Source organism: Notolepis coatsorum, assembly GCF_963971535.1.
Source record: "Notolepis coatsorum genome assembly, chromosome: 20".
Lineage (NCBI taxonomy): Eukaryota > Metazoa > Chordata > Actinopteri > Aulopiformes > Paralepididae > Notolepis > Notolepis coatsorum.
Window position 1 is genome coordinate 63,053,722 of NC_140184.1, and position 18,276 is coordinate 63,071,997.

The following is an 18,276-nucleotide window of genomic DNA, read 5'->3' on the forward strand; positions in this document are numbered from 1 at the left end:
GTCTTCAGTAGGTGGTGTCAGAGAGGCAACTACCCATGTGACCTGAGGATAGTAGTACCGCACTTGAAAAACATGTCAATCATTTTGAAAAATTCAATTGCAAATGTAATCAATTGTTATTTCTTCTGGTAAATTAATCGTTTTTAGATGAATAAACGAATCCATAAAATAATCTGTTATTAACTAAATGAATTGTTAGTTGCAGCCCCAATATATATATAAATTGATGTCTGTGTTGAAAAGCTGGTCTTGTTTCCCTACTTTGTCAGAATCTAATGGATGTTAGATGGCATCATTCTACCCTACTAGCTGTACCCCTGACTGACCCGTTCTGATGTGGTCTCCTGTATCTTCCCTCTCTAGGCCTCACATGAGCTTGTTAGTTCTTCTTCACCTCCAAACTGTCGTTAGGTCATTTCAGTGGCCGGTGCCAGTGAGTTCCCCTCTCACCTGACTGGAAGGGGAAGCTGTCCATCATCTGAAGCCCACCTACCACCAGCAGATCTGGCTGGAAGTCGTCAAGTTTCTGGGCAAAGTCTTCCATGGAGGCCAGGTAGGGGTTCTGGTCGTCACTATGAACTATGTATCTGGAGAGGTAGAGGTACACACACACACACACACACGGTCAAATCTCTTTGTCCAAGGGAAGCAACAGTTGTGATGGGAGAATCAAGAAAAGAGGGCAGGCTTGAATAGGTCAAATGGACTGCATAAATGGAGCGCTTTACAATTTGTTCCTCACATTCGCCCATTCCCTCACACATTCACACACAGACAGCGGAGGCAACCATGCAAGGTGCCAACCTGCTCATCGGGAGGTTAGGGGTTAAGTGTCTTGTTCAAGGACACTTCAACACGCTGCCGGGAGGAGTGGGAACCGGGAACCTTCAGATTACCAGACGACCGTTCTACCTCCTGACCCACTGTCGCCCCAATCAACTTAGGTTAGCAATTTAGTTTCTTACACAAAAATGTAGAAAGAAAGAAATGTGAAGGACTGGGCGATATATCGAGTATACTCGATGTATCGTGGCTTGTTCTACATGAGATGTAGTAAATTACTATATCGTGAATAGGGCAACTAACGATTATTTTGGTAATCGACTAATCTGTTGATTATTTTTTCGATTAGTCGACTAATCTAACGATTATTTTTGTCATTCGATTAGTCGACTAATCTAACGATTATTTTTGTCACACCCTCAATCTCTGCTTCCTGTGGGCATGGCTCCTTCTCCAATGCATGTTTTACCTCACATGCTCAAGTCTGCACACCTGTGAATGTCACCCTGTTGTCCAGTCCCTCTGCCTTAGCAGTTAACTTAACATAACATGATGATCCCATAGCAAATAAAAATAATGACTCATGAAACATTTGAATTTGGATCTTAAGCTACTTTCAATCAAAATGTATTTGAACAATACAACAATCACTCATAACAAGATCAATAAATTAAATAAGAGCTGAGAAGCCACTTTCACAAAGATAGATAGTGCAAAAAAAAATTATAAAAAAAAAATTACAAAAAAAAAATTATAAAAGAAAAATATATATATATTTATGACTAATCGACGCAAACATTCTGCGTCGACGAGTTTTTATGATCGACGTCGTCGATTAGGTGAACTAATCGTTGCAGCCCTAATCGTGAACATCGAGTATATGTTGTCACGTCAGTTAGCGGCTGAGATGAGACTTGCTTTAGCGCAGCGCTTTCCTCTCATTTCATTAACACTTTCAATGCCAACAACGAGATAACTCGTTTGTTCATGCCGACCGTTCATTGCCAACGACGAGAGATCTAGTTTTTTTTTTATTAGCGATTTTAATTCATATTTCATCAATCTAGCCTCACGTTAGTGCTGCAAACTCTCTCTGAGCTCCATTGGGAAAATACCGCCCCCTATCATCTCTCCCTGTGGTACTGCACCCCTTTGGAATGGATTGAATGGGGGGGGGGGGGAAATCCTGCTTCCTCATTTTACTTCTCAAACAAGTCACCCGAGACGATCGGATTCATTGCCGAGCCCCAGAACAGCGTGGAATACATATTTCCAGTACCCAGCGTTGGATCAATAAACGTGATCGATATTTGGAATGGCGATCAGGAATTGGAATAATCTTTTTGGAGAACATCTGAGGTAAGGAATATATTTGACCAGTCTTAGGATAATCAGACCTTTTTTCACAGAGATATCGACGTGTGCCCTATGTGTGTGTGTGTGTGTGTGTGCGCTGATCAGGAAATGAGATAATCGATTTTCAGCCCGCTTCTATAAACGTGCATACGTACACATATACTATCGATAATCTAGTGTTTATTTGAAAACTATTCATAAATAGGCCGAAAAATTACAACGTTTTTTGTGTATTCCAGAATATTCCAGTAAAGGGCGATTATCACAGAATCTTTATATTTTCCTGAAACGTTCAAAAAACGAGCATTTTTCAAAATGGTATAAAACGGAAATGAACCGATTAAAAAACAATCTGTTTCGACAATGTTGACTGCAAACAAGTCATTGATAAGCGACGGCCAGATTAGACACATAGCCATAATTTAAGATGTAGTTTATGCGTTCGCAAATATGAGAGCGCTATCATTGAAGTGGGTGGTGGCACGCAAGCACTAAATCGTGCGCCACCTGCTGGCATTGAAAGTGTTAAGGCCCCAAAGTGTTAAGGCCCTGTGTCTGCAGCTGCGTGCGTGTACATTTCAGTTTTCGAGTATATTGGGGCCTTAACACTTTCAATGCCAGCAGGTGGCGCACAATTTAGTGCTTGCGTGCCACCACCCACTTCAATGATAGCGCTCTCATATTTGCGAACGCATAAACTACATCTTAAATTATGGCTATGTGTCTAATCTGGCCTTCGCTTATCAATGACTTGTTTGCAGTCAACATTGTCGAAACAGATTGTTTTTTTTAATCGGTTCATTTCCGTTTTATACCATTTTGAAAAACGCTCGTTTTTTTAAAGTTTCAGGAAAATATAAAGATTCTGTGATAATCGCCCTTTACTGGAATATTCTGGAATACACAAAAAACATTGTCATTTGTCGGCCTATTTATGAATCGTTTTCAAATAAACGCTAGATGATCGATAGTATATGTGTGCGGACGCACGCTCGTGCCGTGCGCTGATAATCACTGCTCTTATTTCCTCATGGCTTTTACAGTCAAAACAGCCATATCACATATCACATAAACGCTTATATATCCGTGAAAACGAGTCTGATTATTCTAACACTGATAACATAGATTCCTTACCTGAGGTCAGATGGTATCCAAATGGTTTATTCCAATTTCCGATCGCCATTCAAAAAAATCGATAAATGTATTGATCCATCCATCGTGTGTACAGTATAACCCATATTCGCCGTGGCTCAGAGGCTCCAGAATGAACTCTGGTAGACCCCGGCTGCATCAGTGAGAAGTAAAATGTGGAGTCAGAAATCCGTTCTCCCATTCACTTTCATTGAGTCCATTCCAAAAGGGTGATTTACCATCTGGGAGACGATAGGGGGCGCTTTTTTCACATCTGAGCGCCGGCGGTCCCTGGATCTCCAACGGTAGGCTCGCGTGATGCAATATGATTTCAGATCGCTAATAAAAAATTAAAAATAAAACACCAGAGAATACTCGTGACGTGGCATTCAACGGTCGGGGCGTAAACCCGAGCAAAGCCGTGAGTGGCATACAAAGTGTTAAGGGGATGCAGACCAGAAAAAGACGTTTGTCTTGTTTACATCAGGGTCCCTCATTTTCAATTCATCAAGACATTTATGACATTATAAGTCTGGGGAAACACTTATAATTCTACACTACAACCACTTTTTATACTGGTTGAGCCATAAGGATAGTTCACATTGCAGGTTATCGTGATCACACAAACATATTATTTTTAAAGTCAAAAACATTAAAGTTAAATGACCTTTTTTTGTATTTTATTTTTTTATTATTTTTTTAAACAAACATATAAACAAACATGACAACACACGATAAGATATACAAGCATTAATTAACAGTGCACATCCAATGAAATCACCATTTAGTTAAATGTCTTATACAGGATATACCCCTAATACCTGCTATCTAATACCCTACACACATATGCTCTAGCTCGTACCCCCCCCTCCCGGACCCCCCATTGGATAATCCATCCATTATCCCTCGCTCCTAACCAGACACTACCATTATATGCTAGCTTTTATTCTGTCCACCACTTCTAACCACATTGTCATTTTGGATTCATTGAGACCCAAAATTCTTGCTGTAGATATTTCTTGATAAATCACATCGAGATATGTAAGAATCCAGACCTTCCGGCAAATTTTTTCCGGTTGAAACCATCGTGATGCTATCAGCTTTTTAGCCACTGTGATACCCCGATAAAACCAATCTCTTTAGCTGTGGATGTACTGCACACTCAAAAACATCATTCAGCAGTAATACAGAGGGGTGTACAGGTATATTCAGAGTTAAGAGATTTGATAATTGCTGGGTCACTTCTTTCCAGAATATCTTAACTGGTGGGCAGTCCCAGTACATGTGCATAAATGTCCCCTCATCCCCATTTGTACATAAGGAGCATTTGGAGTCTTATTTAAGAAAGTTAAATGATCTTGTGGAATTTAAAACAGCACAATTAATGTATAAAGCAAAAGGTAATGTACTTCCAGGAAACATTCAAGAACTGTTTGATAGAGAGGGGGGTTATAATCTGAGGGGAGAACTAAATTTAAAAGTTCTTAGTATACGCACTACCAGGAGAAGACACTGCATTTCCATATGTGGAGTGAAACTGTGGAACAGTCTGAATGTGGTGCTAAAGCAATGTCCAAACATGAGACAATTCAAACTGAATTATAAGGAAATTATTTTCACAAGGTACAGGGATGAGGAAGGTATTTGACATTCACAGGTGTTTAAATTTTTATTTTATTTATTTCATGTTTTACATATATAGTTTTAGTTTTGCATATATACTGTATATATATTTGTTTTGTAAGGTTTTAAATTAGTACACATTTGAGTAGTGGAAAAGGGGTAGGATTAAATAAGTGTATACTTCTTCCTACTCCGTTTCGATGTTTTTTTTTTTATTATTTCTTTCCATTTCATTTCTAGAGATCAATGATTTGTTTTGATTTTTATATAGAATAGAATAGAATAGAATAGAAATACTTGTATTATCCCGTGGGAAATTAGACACTGCAAATCGCTCAACATTTAAACATTTAGACAGGACAGGTCACAAATTAGAATAATAACACAAATCAAATCAAGTTGCCTATAGGATAAGAGTAGAGTAAAATAAAATAGGATAAAATTAAATGAAATAAAATATACAGAAATAAATACAGTAAGAATATACTGAGCATACTGAGCATGGGGTAAACAATTTGGTCAATATAATTATAATTTAAATCTAACTAAATGAAATATGAAATATATATTCCAGTATTCAGTGTAACTAGGTGCAGTATGCTTTAGGTAGTGTATTGTCCTCCTTGGGTTCCAATAAGACCTAGATCAATGTCTGGCAGCCGTCGCTGCCCCCTGTTGTGGAGCCTGGAGGCCGCTAGTCGCGTCCTCCTGCCACTATTGAGCTGCCGCTCTGTGCTCAGTGATGCAGTGAGGCACAGTGATGCATTATATAGTCTGATGGCTGTTGGAATTAAGGACTTCCTGTGCCGTTCAGTGCTGCATTTGGGTAGTGTGAGCCTAGCACTGAACATGCTCCTCCTGTCAGCCAAGTCTGTGTATAGTGGGTGGGTGGGGTTTTCCCTGATGGCCTGGAGCTTAGCGAGGCTCCTCCTCTCCGCCACCCTCGCTAGAGAGTCCAGCTCCACCCCAACCACGCTGCTGGCCTTCCTGACCAGCTTATCCAGCCTGGTTGTGTCCACTGCTCTCAGTCCGCTGCCCCAGCAGGTCACAGCGTACAAGAAGGCGCCCGCCACCACCGACTCATAGAACATCCTCAACATCCTTGTACAGACATTGAAGGATCTCAGCCTTCTGAGGAAGTAGAGTCGGCTCTGGCCCTTCTTGTATAGTGCTTCTGCATGTTTTGACCCGTTCAGTTTGTTGTCGATGTGCACACCGAGGTATTTGTACACCTCAACCATGTCCACATCAACTCCCCTGATGGAAACGGGGGTCACAGGTGCACTCCTCCTCCTCCCCAGCTCCACAACCAGTTCCTTGGTCTTCGCCACATTTAGCTGCAGGTGGTTTTTGTCGCACCATGTGACAAAGTCCACTACCAGTTCCCGGTATTCCCTCTCGTCACCGTCCTTTATACATCCCACTATCGCAGAGTCATCAGAAAACTTCTGAAGGTGGCAGGACTCTGACCGATAGTGGAAGTCGTTGGTGTAGACAGTGAAGAGGAAGGGAGAGAGGACTGTCCCCTGCGGGGCCCCGGTGTTGCTGACCAGTCTGTCTGACACACAGCTCCGTAGGCGCATGTACTGTGGTCTTCCCGTCAGATAGTCCACAACCCAGGACACCAGGGGGGCCTCTACTTGCATCGCCTCCAACTTCTCACCCAGTAGCCCAGGCCTTATGGTATCGAAAGCACTGGAGAAGTCAAAGAACATGACTCTCACAGTGCTCCCCGGCTTGTCTAGGTGAGTGTAGGCTCGGTTCAGCAGGTAGATGACAGCATCCTCTACCCCCAGTCGGGGCTGGTAGGCGAACTGGAGTGGATCTAGGTGGGGTTTGGTCACCGGGCGGAGTTGCTCCAGGACTAACCTCTCCATGGTCTTCATTATAATTATATTGTTTGTATTTACATGTTCTAAATAAAGATTTCAAATCAAATCACACTCCAGCCCAGTAGAAATTTAAATGGCTACCCCTCGACAACAAGAGTTGTTCCACGAGTCCAGTGTGACCCGGTTATCTTTATACTCTCGTAATGACGAGTGGTATAGGTGAGGGTAGCGACGGATCTCTTTAAAACTAAAAACAAACTATCAAAACGTACACAGACCATGTTGCTTTCCCAGCAGGCGCTATCGGCATCGCATGCTTGTTATGACAGCTGGGCACATGCGCAGTCGGCACACATATCCACGGAGGTATCCGCGTGGTTAAAAAATCTGGCTTGTACACGTGCAGACAAGAGCGTTGATGAGAATTACACAAATGATGTCACGCGTACCAACGCGCATCTGTGGATGCGGGAAGTATATTCGGGCCTTTATAGACACAGACCTCCACGGACCTTCAATGACGAGCAATTGTCATTTCATTAGACACAGACCAGCTCAGACCTTCAATGACATGCAATTGAATTGAATTGACACAACCAACTGGCTAACGTTAGCCGCTAAGCTAGCGCTAACGAAGCGTTAGAACGTGACTCCGCGACACCAGTTCCATTAATGAGGAAAGGGGGGGGGGTATATTGACGAGGCTTGACAACAGAGGTTCAAAGATAACTTCACATTTATTGGCAATTTGTTTCTTTATATCACTTTATGCAGCTTCCTCCAGGTTCCAACTGAGTTGACAATGCCATCCTGGTGTGACATCTACAACTACGGCAACTTAGGACGCTCAAACTCAAACCTAATACATCTCGCTCTCTCTCTCTACGTTCAATGATTTAAAGTGGCCAAACGTTACAATATAAATACTAACTGGATAGTTGATGATAAACATTTAATTTCATTATCTGAAATATTATAAAATCATTAAGTCTGCTATAAGCCATTATCCCTTTGTGTGTGATTATTATTGTCTCACAGTAGTGCGTATATATAAAGTGTGTGTTTTTAGCTAAAGTGGATAGAAAACACAGTACTGTGCAAAAGTCTTAGGCACCCAAGAGTTTTTATATAAATGTCTTACAGTAGATTATTTAATTTTTAATAATACAAAAGAATTATTAGTGTGTCAGTAGACTACTCTTAGTACATTTTTAGAAACTTCTCATTTAATAATTTTTTAAAGCATCTTCATGGTTTAATGCAAACATATGTTGCAGGGACTATTATAATCATCATATTGACGTGACTGTATGCATCAAAGGGTTAAATCAAGAATTTGTAAGTGCTATAGAGGAAATGTCAAAATATCGCAATATATATCGTGTATCGTTATATAGCCAAAAAATATCGCGATATCCTTTAGAGGCCATATCGCCCAGAACACATGCTTTTGTTTATGCTTTGTGGGGACATTCCATAGATTCATTCCCTAACCCTTTACCCTAACCCCACTTGTGGGGCCCAGCCAATGTGCCCAGAATGGTAGCCACACACACATACACTCACTCACACACACTCTACCTGTTGGCTCTGCGTGCTGTGTACTGCCCCCAGCTGGCTCCAGATGGGTACTCCAGGATCAGATGAATATCTGGCTCTTCCACAACATTACCTGCCACTGGAGATGGAAGGAGGGAGGGAGGGGATATGGGAGAGAGAGCAGCATAGGGAGAGATGTGAGAAGAAAACCTTCTCTCCAGTGTCTCCCTCTGAGTCTTCCTACTGTCTCAATAAAGAATCTTCTCTCCTGTGTCTCAATAAAGAACCTTCTCTCATGTGTCTCATTCTCAGCCTTACTGTCTCAATAAAGAACCTTCTCTCCTGTGTCTCCCTTTCAGCCTTCCCACTGTCATAATAAAAAACCTTCTCTCCTATGTCTCCCTCTCATCCTTCCTACTGTCTCAATAAAGAACTGTCACTCCTATGTCTCCCTCTCATCCTTCCTACTGTCTCAATAAAGAACCGTCTCTCCTGTGTCTCCCTCTCATCCTTCCTACTGTCTCAATAAAGAACCGTCACTCCTCCTGTGTCTCCCTCTCAGCCTTCCTACTGTCTCAATAAAGAACCGTCTCTCCTGTGTCTCCCTCTCATCCTTCCTACTGTCTCAATAAAGAACCGTCACTCCTCCTGTGTCTCCCTCTCAGCCTTCCTACTGTCTCAATAAAGAACCGTCACTCCTCCTGTGTCTTCCTCTCATCCTTCCTACTGTCTCAATAAAGAACAGTCTCTCCTGTGTCTCCCTCTCAGCCTTTCCACTGTCTCAATAAAGAACCTTCTCTCCTGTGTCTCCCCTACTATGTCTCCCTCTCATCCTTCCTACTGTCTCAATAAAGAACCGGGTTTAAAGTGCTTTCTGTGCAAAGTAATGGTTAGTTAATTTGGTAAAACCAACAGTGTGTATCTGAATGTATGTGTATGTATGTATGTGTGTGTGTGTATGTGTCTCTACCTGTGATGTGCTGGGACAAGACATCAGTGAAGTCAGGACTGAAGCTTCCACCTAGCAAAACGTCACACCCCTCTGTTGCCATGCGACCAGCCATCACTGGGGCATTTCCACCCACTGCCCACCTGTTGCCCGGCAACTCTCGGGATGCTTCAACCAGCTCACTGAACAGAGTGTCATTCATCACAAAGCGCCTGAGAGATGAGAGAGAGAGAGGAAATTGTCACCAATTATCACAAGAAAGATTATATGACTTTCTATAAAGTGCATTGGTAGTTATGATTACATGACTGCCTATAAAGTGAGTCTGGTTAGAGTCTGGTTAGTCAGGCAGGACAAGCCTTCCATGTCAGGGTTTCCCATTAATGACCTAGACCAGTCTAATTAGTCCCGCCACAGTTGTATAATGAACACACACAAAAAGTAACACACAAGAAAAGTAAGTCTTTTCTTTTACTATTCTTTTTAAATATAAAGTTTGCCAATAGGGATGTATCAGTAGTATTGGCAGTGGTAGTAGTGGTAATAATAATCCACTATATTTTTTTATTTTCAAAAAAATAAACCAGTTCAACCACTTTTGCTTCATTTCTTTGATGGCTCAAATGTATGCTCTAGTCCAGTGGTTCCCAAATCTCTCTTGCGCTCCTGGCCGCTTCATTCATTAAGGCAACCTACTTGCGTTCAGCGTCCCACGTGACCACGCCTAGCACGCCCCCGCGTCGACGGCAGAGCGGCGCGCAGGTTGCCGCGGCATTATGCATACGCAATCCCCCCTGTTTTAACATCGACGGTTAGCTCAACTCGTTCCTCAGCTTGCTGTGGAGCCTGCGGTCCAGTTGGTGACAAGTTCGAATCACTTTTTTTTACGTTTAATTAATTTATCGCCTCTCTATATAAACGTCGCCGGTTAAGTTTAGGCATTCTTTCGGAGTTGGTTAAGGTTAGGGTTAAGTTTAGGCATTCTTTCGGAGTTGGTTAAGGTTAGAGTTTGTCTTAGAGCATGGCAATAGAATGCCTGTCTTTCTTTCGCCGGTTAAGGTTAGGCATTCTTTCGGAGTTGGTTAATGTTAGGGTTAAGTTTAGGCATTCTTTCGGAGTTGGTTAAGGTTAGGGTTAAGTTTAGGCATTCTTTCGGAGTTGGTTAAGGTTAGAGTTTGTCTTAGAGCATGGCAATAGAATGCCTGTCTTTCTTTCGCCGGAGCAGCAGCCTATTTCCGCTCTGCCGCGGTCACATGGGCGTCGTGGCCAATCAGAGAAACGCTGAACGCAAGTAGGTTACCTTAAGTGTTCACGCCTCCTGGCCACCTGCCTCAGTACACAGTGCACACACACACATGTGCGCATACTGTTAGTCGACGTGCGTAATGACTTGTTTTAGGAGACTCTATGTGCTGCGTACAGTATACCAGAGGTGCCCGGTGAATGTTTATCCACTGGCTCTTACAATGTTGTGACGTAGGTGGGTTGGTCATTATCATTATTATTGTATTTGTAACACCATGTGAACATCAGGTTAGTAGAGGTACATTATATTGTTGTTATTTGTATGTGGTGTGTGTCGCCTTTGTATTGATCCCTTTTTGTTTCTCCTTCCCAGGTGCCGCCCGTCTCTCCTCTAGAGTGCTGATTGCCTAAGGAGTGGCAGCTGACGGCAATCAGCATCAAGGGACGGGTGGATAAAGCCTGACAGCCTACACACATCCGGGCGCCTCATTGTGTCATTTGCCAGTGACCAGAGTGGAGTGAGGTTGCCTTTGTTTGCCACTGTTGTGTGGAGCGATTCTGTGCCCATTGCCACTTTGTGTGGATTCCCTATTTTGTGGGATTATATATATTGTGTTGGCCCTTTTATGCCATTTACCACTGTGTGTGGGCAATTATATATTCAGAAATTATTCTGAATATATATATATTCAGAATTGAGCAATAAAAACGGATTTCAACTGTAAATGTGGAATATTGCAGAATTTGCCCTAATCTGGACTGAAATTCCGTGTTCGACTATTTTGGTAGTCGACTAATCTGTCTTATTTTTTCGATTAGTCGACTAATCGAAAAACAATTATATTTAAAATATATATATAATTTATTTTTTTTTCTCACTACCTATCTTTGTGAAAGTGGCTTCTCAGCTCTGGTCCAGCTGAAGACAGAGCAGAGGAACAGATTGGACATTGAGCATGACCTCAGAGTTGCTTTGAGACTCTTGTCAGAACCAAACAACATCCCCAGTTATCCCATTAGTTCCCCCAAACGTACTGTCGGTCTGTTATGTTAAGCTAAGAAGTCTTCAGCTGGCTGGACCAGAGCTGAGAAGCCACTTTCACAAAGATAGGTAGTGCAAAAAAAAAGAAAAAAAAAAAAAAAAAAAATTATAATAATAATAATTTTTTTAATGACTAATCGACGCAACAATATCTCGTCAACGATTTTTCATAATCGACATCGTCGATTATGTCGACTAATCGTTGCAGCCCTACACAACACGCAGCAATTTCCAAGCGTCTAGCTGCTTCGGTGTTAACGTTAAAGTCGGAAGAAATTCCACACTAAGCCCTAAATTCAGAGCAGCGCAGTATCCTAATGACTTGTATATGACCGGCGATAAGGTGTTTTGCAAATTCTGTCAACATGCCGTGGACTGGACTCGCAAAACACGTGCGAAGATCACTCTCCAAAAGCCATGTCATGAACACAGAAAAACACTGTGCTTCAAAACAGAGTAGGGTATATCTGCAGTGCCGCAGCCCCATACACACCAGCTCTCTAATGATGATCCCTGGTGATCACAATAGATACAGCTAGAGGGCGAGGCTAATCACTGACACTATTGTGATGAAATAGCTATGTAACGTTGCAGTACATAAAGTACACAGGACTAGAAATGATAGCTTCTTGCTAAATCTGGTGCACCCATCTATTTGTTTAATGCAAATGATTGTCAGTACACACTTGCACTAAACTAAAGGTGCCTAAATTATGCATTACTATATTTCATCACAATAGAATAGATATAGCTAGGCTACTTACATTGTGATAATGTCAGTAGTAGCTAGCTGTATCTATTGTTTGTTTACACTTGAACTGTGTATTTTTATTTTGTCACTATTATTTGAAAAATATTGTGTAAAATTGAACTGTATTTCTGAGTTGCAGCACTTAAAAACATTAAATGGACTGTTATATCTTGTTAAATTGTGGACAGTTATTCATTCCCATTTATTAGACACTATTTCTGATGGTAAAATGAGCGTAAAGCAAAATACAGAATTCTGAAATATTGATTGATTGGAAAACAACCTATAAGATTCCCTAGATGGGAAAAGCAAGGCATACACTCATTAGGAGACGTTTTCAACAAACAGGGTTTTTGTAGTTTCAATGAAATACGCAAAATTTTTTATCTCACCAAGTCCACATACTATTATTACGCACAGTTATTGACATGTTTGAAAGCTCACGGTGTTCCATTAAAGATACCAATTGTACACCACAGATACCACAAATGTTTCTACGAAAGAGAGACATCGAGAGGTTTTGTTTCAGATTTTTATCATCAATTACTAACGGCCTCGTATGAAACCCTCCATCTAGACTGTCTGGAGGAGGGATATACCAGACCTGGAGACAGACTTTGACTGGCAAGAGGCCTGGGTAAATGTACGACTTGCATCAAGGAACCCGGACCATCAACAAATCAATCTTAACTACAGTACATTCACAGGACATACTTAACTCCTATAAGACTGAACAAAATGGGTCTTAAACAAGACTCCAAATGCTCCCTATGTACAAATGGGGACGAAGGGACATTTATGCACATGTACTGGGACTGCCCACCAGTTAAGATATTTTGGAAAGAAGTGACCCAGCAATTATCAAATCTCTTGGATCTGGATATACCTGTACACCCCTCTGTATTACTGCTGAATGATGTCTTTGAACATGCAGTACCTCCACAGCTAGAGATTGGTTTTATCCGGTATCACAGTGGCTAAAAAGCTGATAGCATCACGATGGTTTCAACCGGAAAAAATGTGCCGGAAGGTCTGGACTCTTACATATCTCGATGTGATTTATCAAGAAATATCTACAGCAAGAATGTTGGGTCTCAATGAATCCAAAATGACTATGTGGTTAGAAGTGGTGGAGAGAATAAAAGCTAGCATATAATGGTAGTGTCTGGTTAGGAACAAGTTATAATGGTTGGATTATCCAATGGGGGGTCCGGGAGGGGGGGGTACGAGCTAGAGCATATGTGTGTAGGTTTTTAGATAACAGGTATTAGGGGTATATCCTGTATAAGACATTTGACTAAATGGTAATTTCATTGGATATGCACTGTAATTAATGCTTGTATATCTTATCGTGTGTTGTCATGTTTGTTTATATGTTTGTTTAAAAAATAATAAAATAAAAAAAAAGATAAAAAAATTAAATGAAAAAAAAACGGAATTTGGAAAAAAATTAAAAGGAATTTGGAAAAAAATAAAATGGATTTCATATGGCTCTAGACTCTATATATAAAATCTTGCGTTGATCTGATATTTCTTTCTACCGCGATCGAAGCTGTGTGTGTGGCTGTTTACCGTTGAGTGCAGGAGGTGGCGGGGGGAGCGCCGCGCTACGAGGGCCATTTCATGTATGCACGAGGAAGGATAATAATGATAATCTAGTGTTGATTTCAGGAAGATTCGATAATCAGGCGAAAAATGACAACTGTTTAGTGTATTCCACTAAAGGGCTATTATCGCTTCTTTTCCTGGGATTACTAAGAATCACCAAAACTATACTCATATTCAAAACGGTATAAAACGGAAATGTACGGATGAAAAAACAATCTGTTTTGTGCATGTTGACTGGAAGCAACTCCCTGACAATCGACGGGTGTATTACCCATAGCTATAATATAAGATATATTTTAAGCACTCGCAAATCTCGCAGTCTCCCCATTGATTAAAGCGATGGCGTTCTAGCGCCCCCTGGCTCATTAAGCGATGGCGGTGAATGAGTTAAGGTTGTTTTTTTATTTAACAGTATCCAACTATCCATTATATCCAACATGGATATAGCTTATTTTTTTCACTTAATGCAGCATTGGATCAAAATTCAAAACAAAATAAAAAATAAAGCTTATCAGTGGTGCACCACAAAATAACCATGTAAACTAAAACAAATGATGTGCAGAGGCGGCTGGGTGGCGTAGCGGAGATTGTGCTCATCACCAATGCAAGAGACTCCGGTATCGAATCCCAGTCTCAGCATTGTCTTCGGCTTGGGCCGGCCGTCGTACTGGCTCATTTGGCAGAGTCAGCGGGTTAAAGTCGATGGGTGGGGATTGGACGTTGTGGACAGCGACCCCTACAGGTCGGTTGGGAGACGCCTGCACAGCAGAGACAGGAAGTGGCGAGGGTAGTGTGAGCCTCCCATGCCTTACACCTCGCCAATGAGAGTCCGCGCTGGCAGGCGAAAAGATGTGACAGGCTGCCTCCTCGTGTGCAGGAGGGAACACGTGATGCAAGGCTTCTATCCTCTCTACAACCGACCAGTGGGGGGCATAGTCGAGCAACGTTCAAGACAGGGGAGGGGAGAATTGGATACATGAAATTGGGATGGGAGAATAAATAGAAAATAGGAGAAAAAGTGGATAAAAAAAAAAAAAAATGATGTGCAGAATAGTGCAATAACAAAGGTAGTGCAGTAACAGGTTCAGTTACATTCAGTCATAAATAATAAAATAAAATATAAAATAGGCTTTGTAGATTAATCATCTGGAGGCTATGACTTGGTGCGAGCTCTGCTAATTTATTGACAACTTCAGTATGCAGTAACCGACTGACTCATTCACGTTCAGTGTAACAATATAACTCCAGATCAATGCGCAGGCCTTAGAACTACCCACGTATATCTTATATACTTCCGTATATGCCATCTCCCCTTTTCAGCATGTTATCTCTGTAACATCATAGAAACATTCCAAATGAAAAGTACTATAGGCTGAACACTTTTTTCTCCTTATTTTTCTCCCATCTCAATTTTTTATTGCCAATTCTCCCCTTCAATTCTCCCCTCCCCTGTCTTGAACATTGCTAGACTATGCCTCCCACTGGTCGGCTGTAGTGAGGATAGAAGCCTTGCATCACGCGTCCCCTCATTCAGACAGCGCGGACTCTCAGTGGCGAGGAGTAATGCGTGGCCGTGTGAGGCTCACGCTGCCCCCGATACTTCCCGTCTCTGCTGTACAGGCGTCACTGCTGTAGGAGTCGCTGTCCACAATGTCCAATCCCCACCCATCGACTTTCCACCCGCTACCTCTGCCAATTGAGATAGTATGACAACTGGTCCAAGCCGCAGGCAATGCTGACTCGGGGAGTCGAGACCGGAGTCTCTTGCATTGGTGACGAGCGCAATCTCTGCTACGCCACCCAGAACATACCTTTTTAACTTAAATCTGAGACATCATCTCACATTCTGGTCTCTGTCTAAAACAATGAACTGTTTAAGCTTTCAAGTGTTATTACAGTTAAATCACCAACATCCAATACAACATTTATTTTTATTTTTATCAAATTTACATGCATAACTCACGATGATTAGTTAAGACAAGCTTTCTCTAGGATTTTGAAAATGTAGGAGAGACCTTGCTGGTAACGGAGCAGTCGAAAGGAGAGGAACCTCCAAATTGTGAGTCTTTCTTCACGAGTACATGGCAGCTTTTTTTTTCTCTCATGTTGCATATTATTTTAGATAGATAGATTAGCCTATTATTATTATTATTATTATTATTATTATTATTATTATTATTATTATTATTATTATTATTATTATTATTATTATTATTATTATTATTATTATTATATCATGCATGGTGGTGCTCCACTTATGAAAATAGTTGTGGTTATGATTAGGGCTGTCAGTTTATCGCGTTAATTAGATTAATTAATTACACAGCAAATGATCACGTTATGCAAATTAACTCAACATTTATTTAAAAAAAAAATGTGTTGTTGTTTTGATCTCATTCATTCCATAAGAATGTAGAATACACATTTACAGACTTTTTTTTAACCCATTCTCTGCCGGAGCTTATATCCATCCTTGTAGCCTCTCTGCCAGCGCTATTTGTCTATGGAGATGTTCACCTTCTTTGCAGGGCTATAACTTTTTAAATTGTATTGCTAAATTGACATTACTATGGCCCATTCAACATCAATTATCTATCGTTCAGGATGTAGGAACGTTTTACTTTTTCATTCACACATTCATACTAAAATACCGTCCAGAGTATAAATATGTTTTTATCGTTTTCTGCTGTATTTCATAGAACGTGAGATATAGCCATAAATGCATATATTAGATGATCAAATGCAGTTTGATACCGATCAATGTTATATTAAAAATGTCAACTGTACATAATCCTAAACGTCATGACTGGTCATCTGCTGGTGACCGGAGGGGGGGGGGGGTCGTTTATAATGCAATGACCGACGTTAAATGATTCATGTAGTATGGGTGATATATAGATCAGAGCAGTTTGTATGGATAATAATAATCAAAAATGCTGAAACTCACGGCAGCTTCCTCTTAGCGTTGGGCGATCACACTGGCGCAAACAGATCCCAGTTATGTGATGTTGATCTAGATAAGTGGTTCCCAAACTGTGGCGGAGAATGTGGTGCGCGAGCGCCCTCTAGGTGGTGCGTGACATGAAAAGGCTAATGGTGGTAAATTTTTTTAAGAATAAAAAAAAAAAATGTTTACAATAAAATTTCATAAAAATCTTAGTCAAACCTTTAGTATTATGGATATTAAACATGCTGGCAGAGTACATGCATCCATCATTTTAATTAAATAAAGAAATTCCCTATCCATGGTCGCCGGAAGAGATAAAATAAAAAATTAAATCTGTGCCAGCAACAATTTTTTCTAACAGAAACACATTGGGGGGTGCGTCAACTAGGTCGGGAGGTGATAGGGGGTGCACGGCCAAAAAAGTTTGGGAACCGCTGATCTAGGTGATCCAGTTCCGGTTTGTATAATACTAATATACGTCCAATCATGTTGTTTATTGAGTTATGGCAACGGATCGATATGCACGGTGTCTGGATAGAGTCCATAGCGAGTGGCCGGACGGAATAGGGGACGGCCACTTCCGGTTTTGGCAACTCGCCGATCGCCCACCAGGTGGCGGTATTGAAGCCTTGCAGAGTTGAGCGGAGTCCTACAACACCAGCCAAGACTCCGTGGGTGAAATGTGAATACCATGACGAAAATATGAAATATTGATCTCAAAGACGCCTTTAGGCGTCATTGGCAGATTACGCATGGCGGAGAATGACGTGTAAACACGTCATCGGCGGAGAATGGGTTAATATGGACCATTTGCATGTTCTTGGTATCTGATTCTAGGGACATCTATGGATCTCAGGGAATGTATTCCCAGTGTCAGAAATACTGTGTCTGTTACTAGGCTTGAGTAAATTGTAATGAACCAAATGAGAATATCAATAAAAAAAAATTATCTTTGACTGTGAATAACAGTTCCCCTTCTTTGCAGGGCTATAACTTTTTAGATTATATTGCTAGATTGCCATTATTAGGGCCCATTCAATGTCCTATATGTAATGTTCAGGGTGAAGCAACGTTAAACTTTTTTTCATTCACATATTCATACTAAAGTATGGTCTAAAGTATAAGTATGTTTTCATCTCTTTCTGCAGCTTTCTCCAGAACGTGATCTATAGCCCCAAATGCATTATATTGATGATGAAATACAGTTTGATGGCAATCGGCGGGATATAAAAAATTCCAACTGGACATGTTTCTAGAAGTTACTACACGTCATCTGATGTTGACCGGATGGCCGAGGGGGCATTTATAATTCCGTGGGCAGCGTTATACCATTCATCTAATGTGGGTCATATGTTCATCAGATCAGTTAGTATAGAAGACATTGAAAAATAACGCTGAATCTTACCGTATCTTCCTCGCGCCGTTGGGCGATGAGCGTGGAGTATACATTTTCCTATTATGGGATGTTGA

General features: G+C 41.2%; 1 protein-coding gene across 2 annotated transcripts in view; it reads right to left on the reverse strand.

Annotated features, from left to right (window-relative positions):
• adpgk2 (ADP-dependent glucokinase 2) overlaps positions 1-18,276 on the reverse strand; it is an 82,412-nt gene that overhangs the window by 31,420 nt on the left and 32,716 nt on the right. For both annotated transcript variants that reach the window (XR_014620824.1, XM_084337262.1), the window contains exons 3-5: positions 9,235-9,425; positions 8,307-8,403; positions 451-587 (exon numbers count right to left, since the gene is read on the reverse strand). Coding sequence is in view for 1 of the 2 variants with exons in the window: in XM_084337262.1 (XP_084193388.1) it covers positions 451-587; positions 8,307-8,403; positions 9,235-9,425 (425 nt within the window). In the remaining variant the exon portion in view is untranslated. The remainder of the gene's footprint in view (positions 1-450; positions 588-8,306; positions 8,404-9,234; positions 9,426-18,276) is intronic.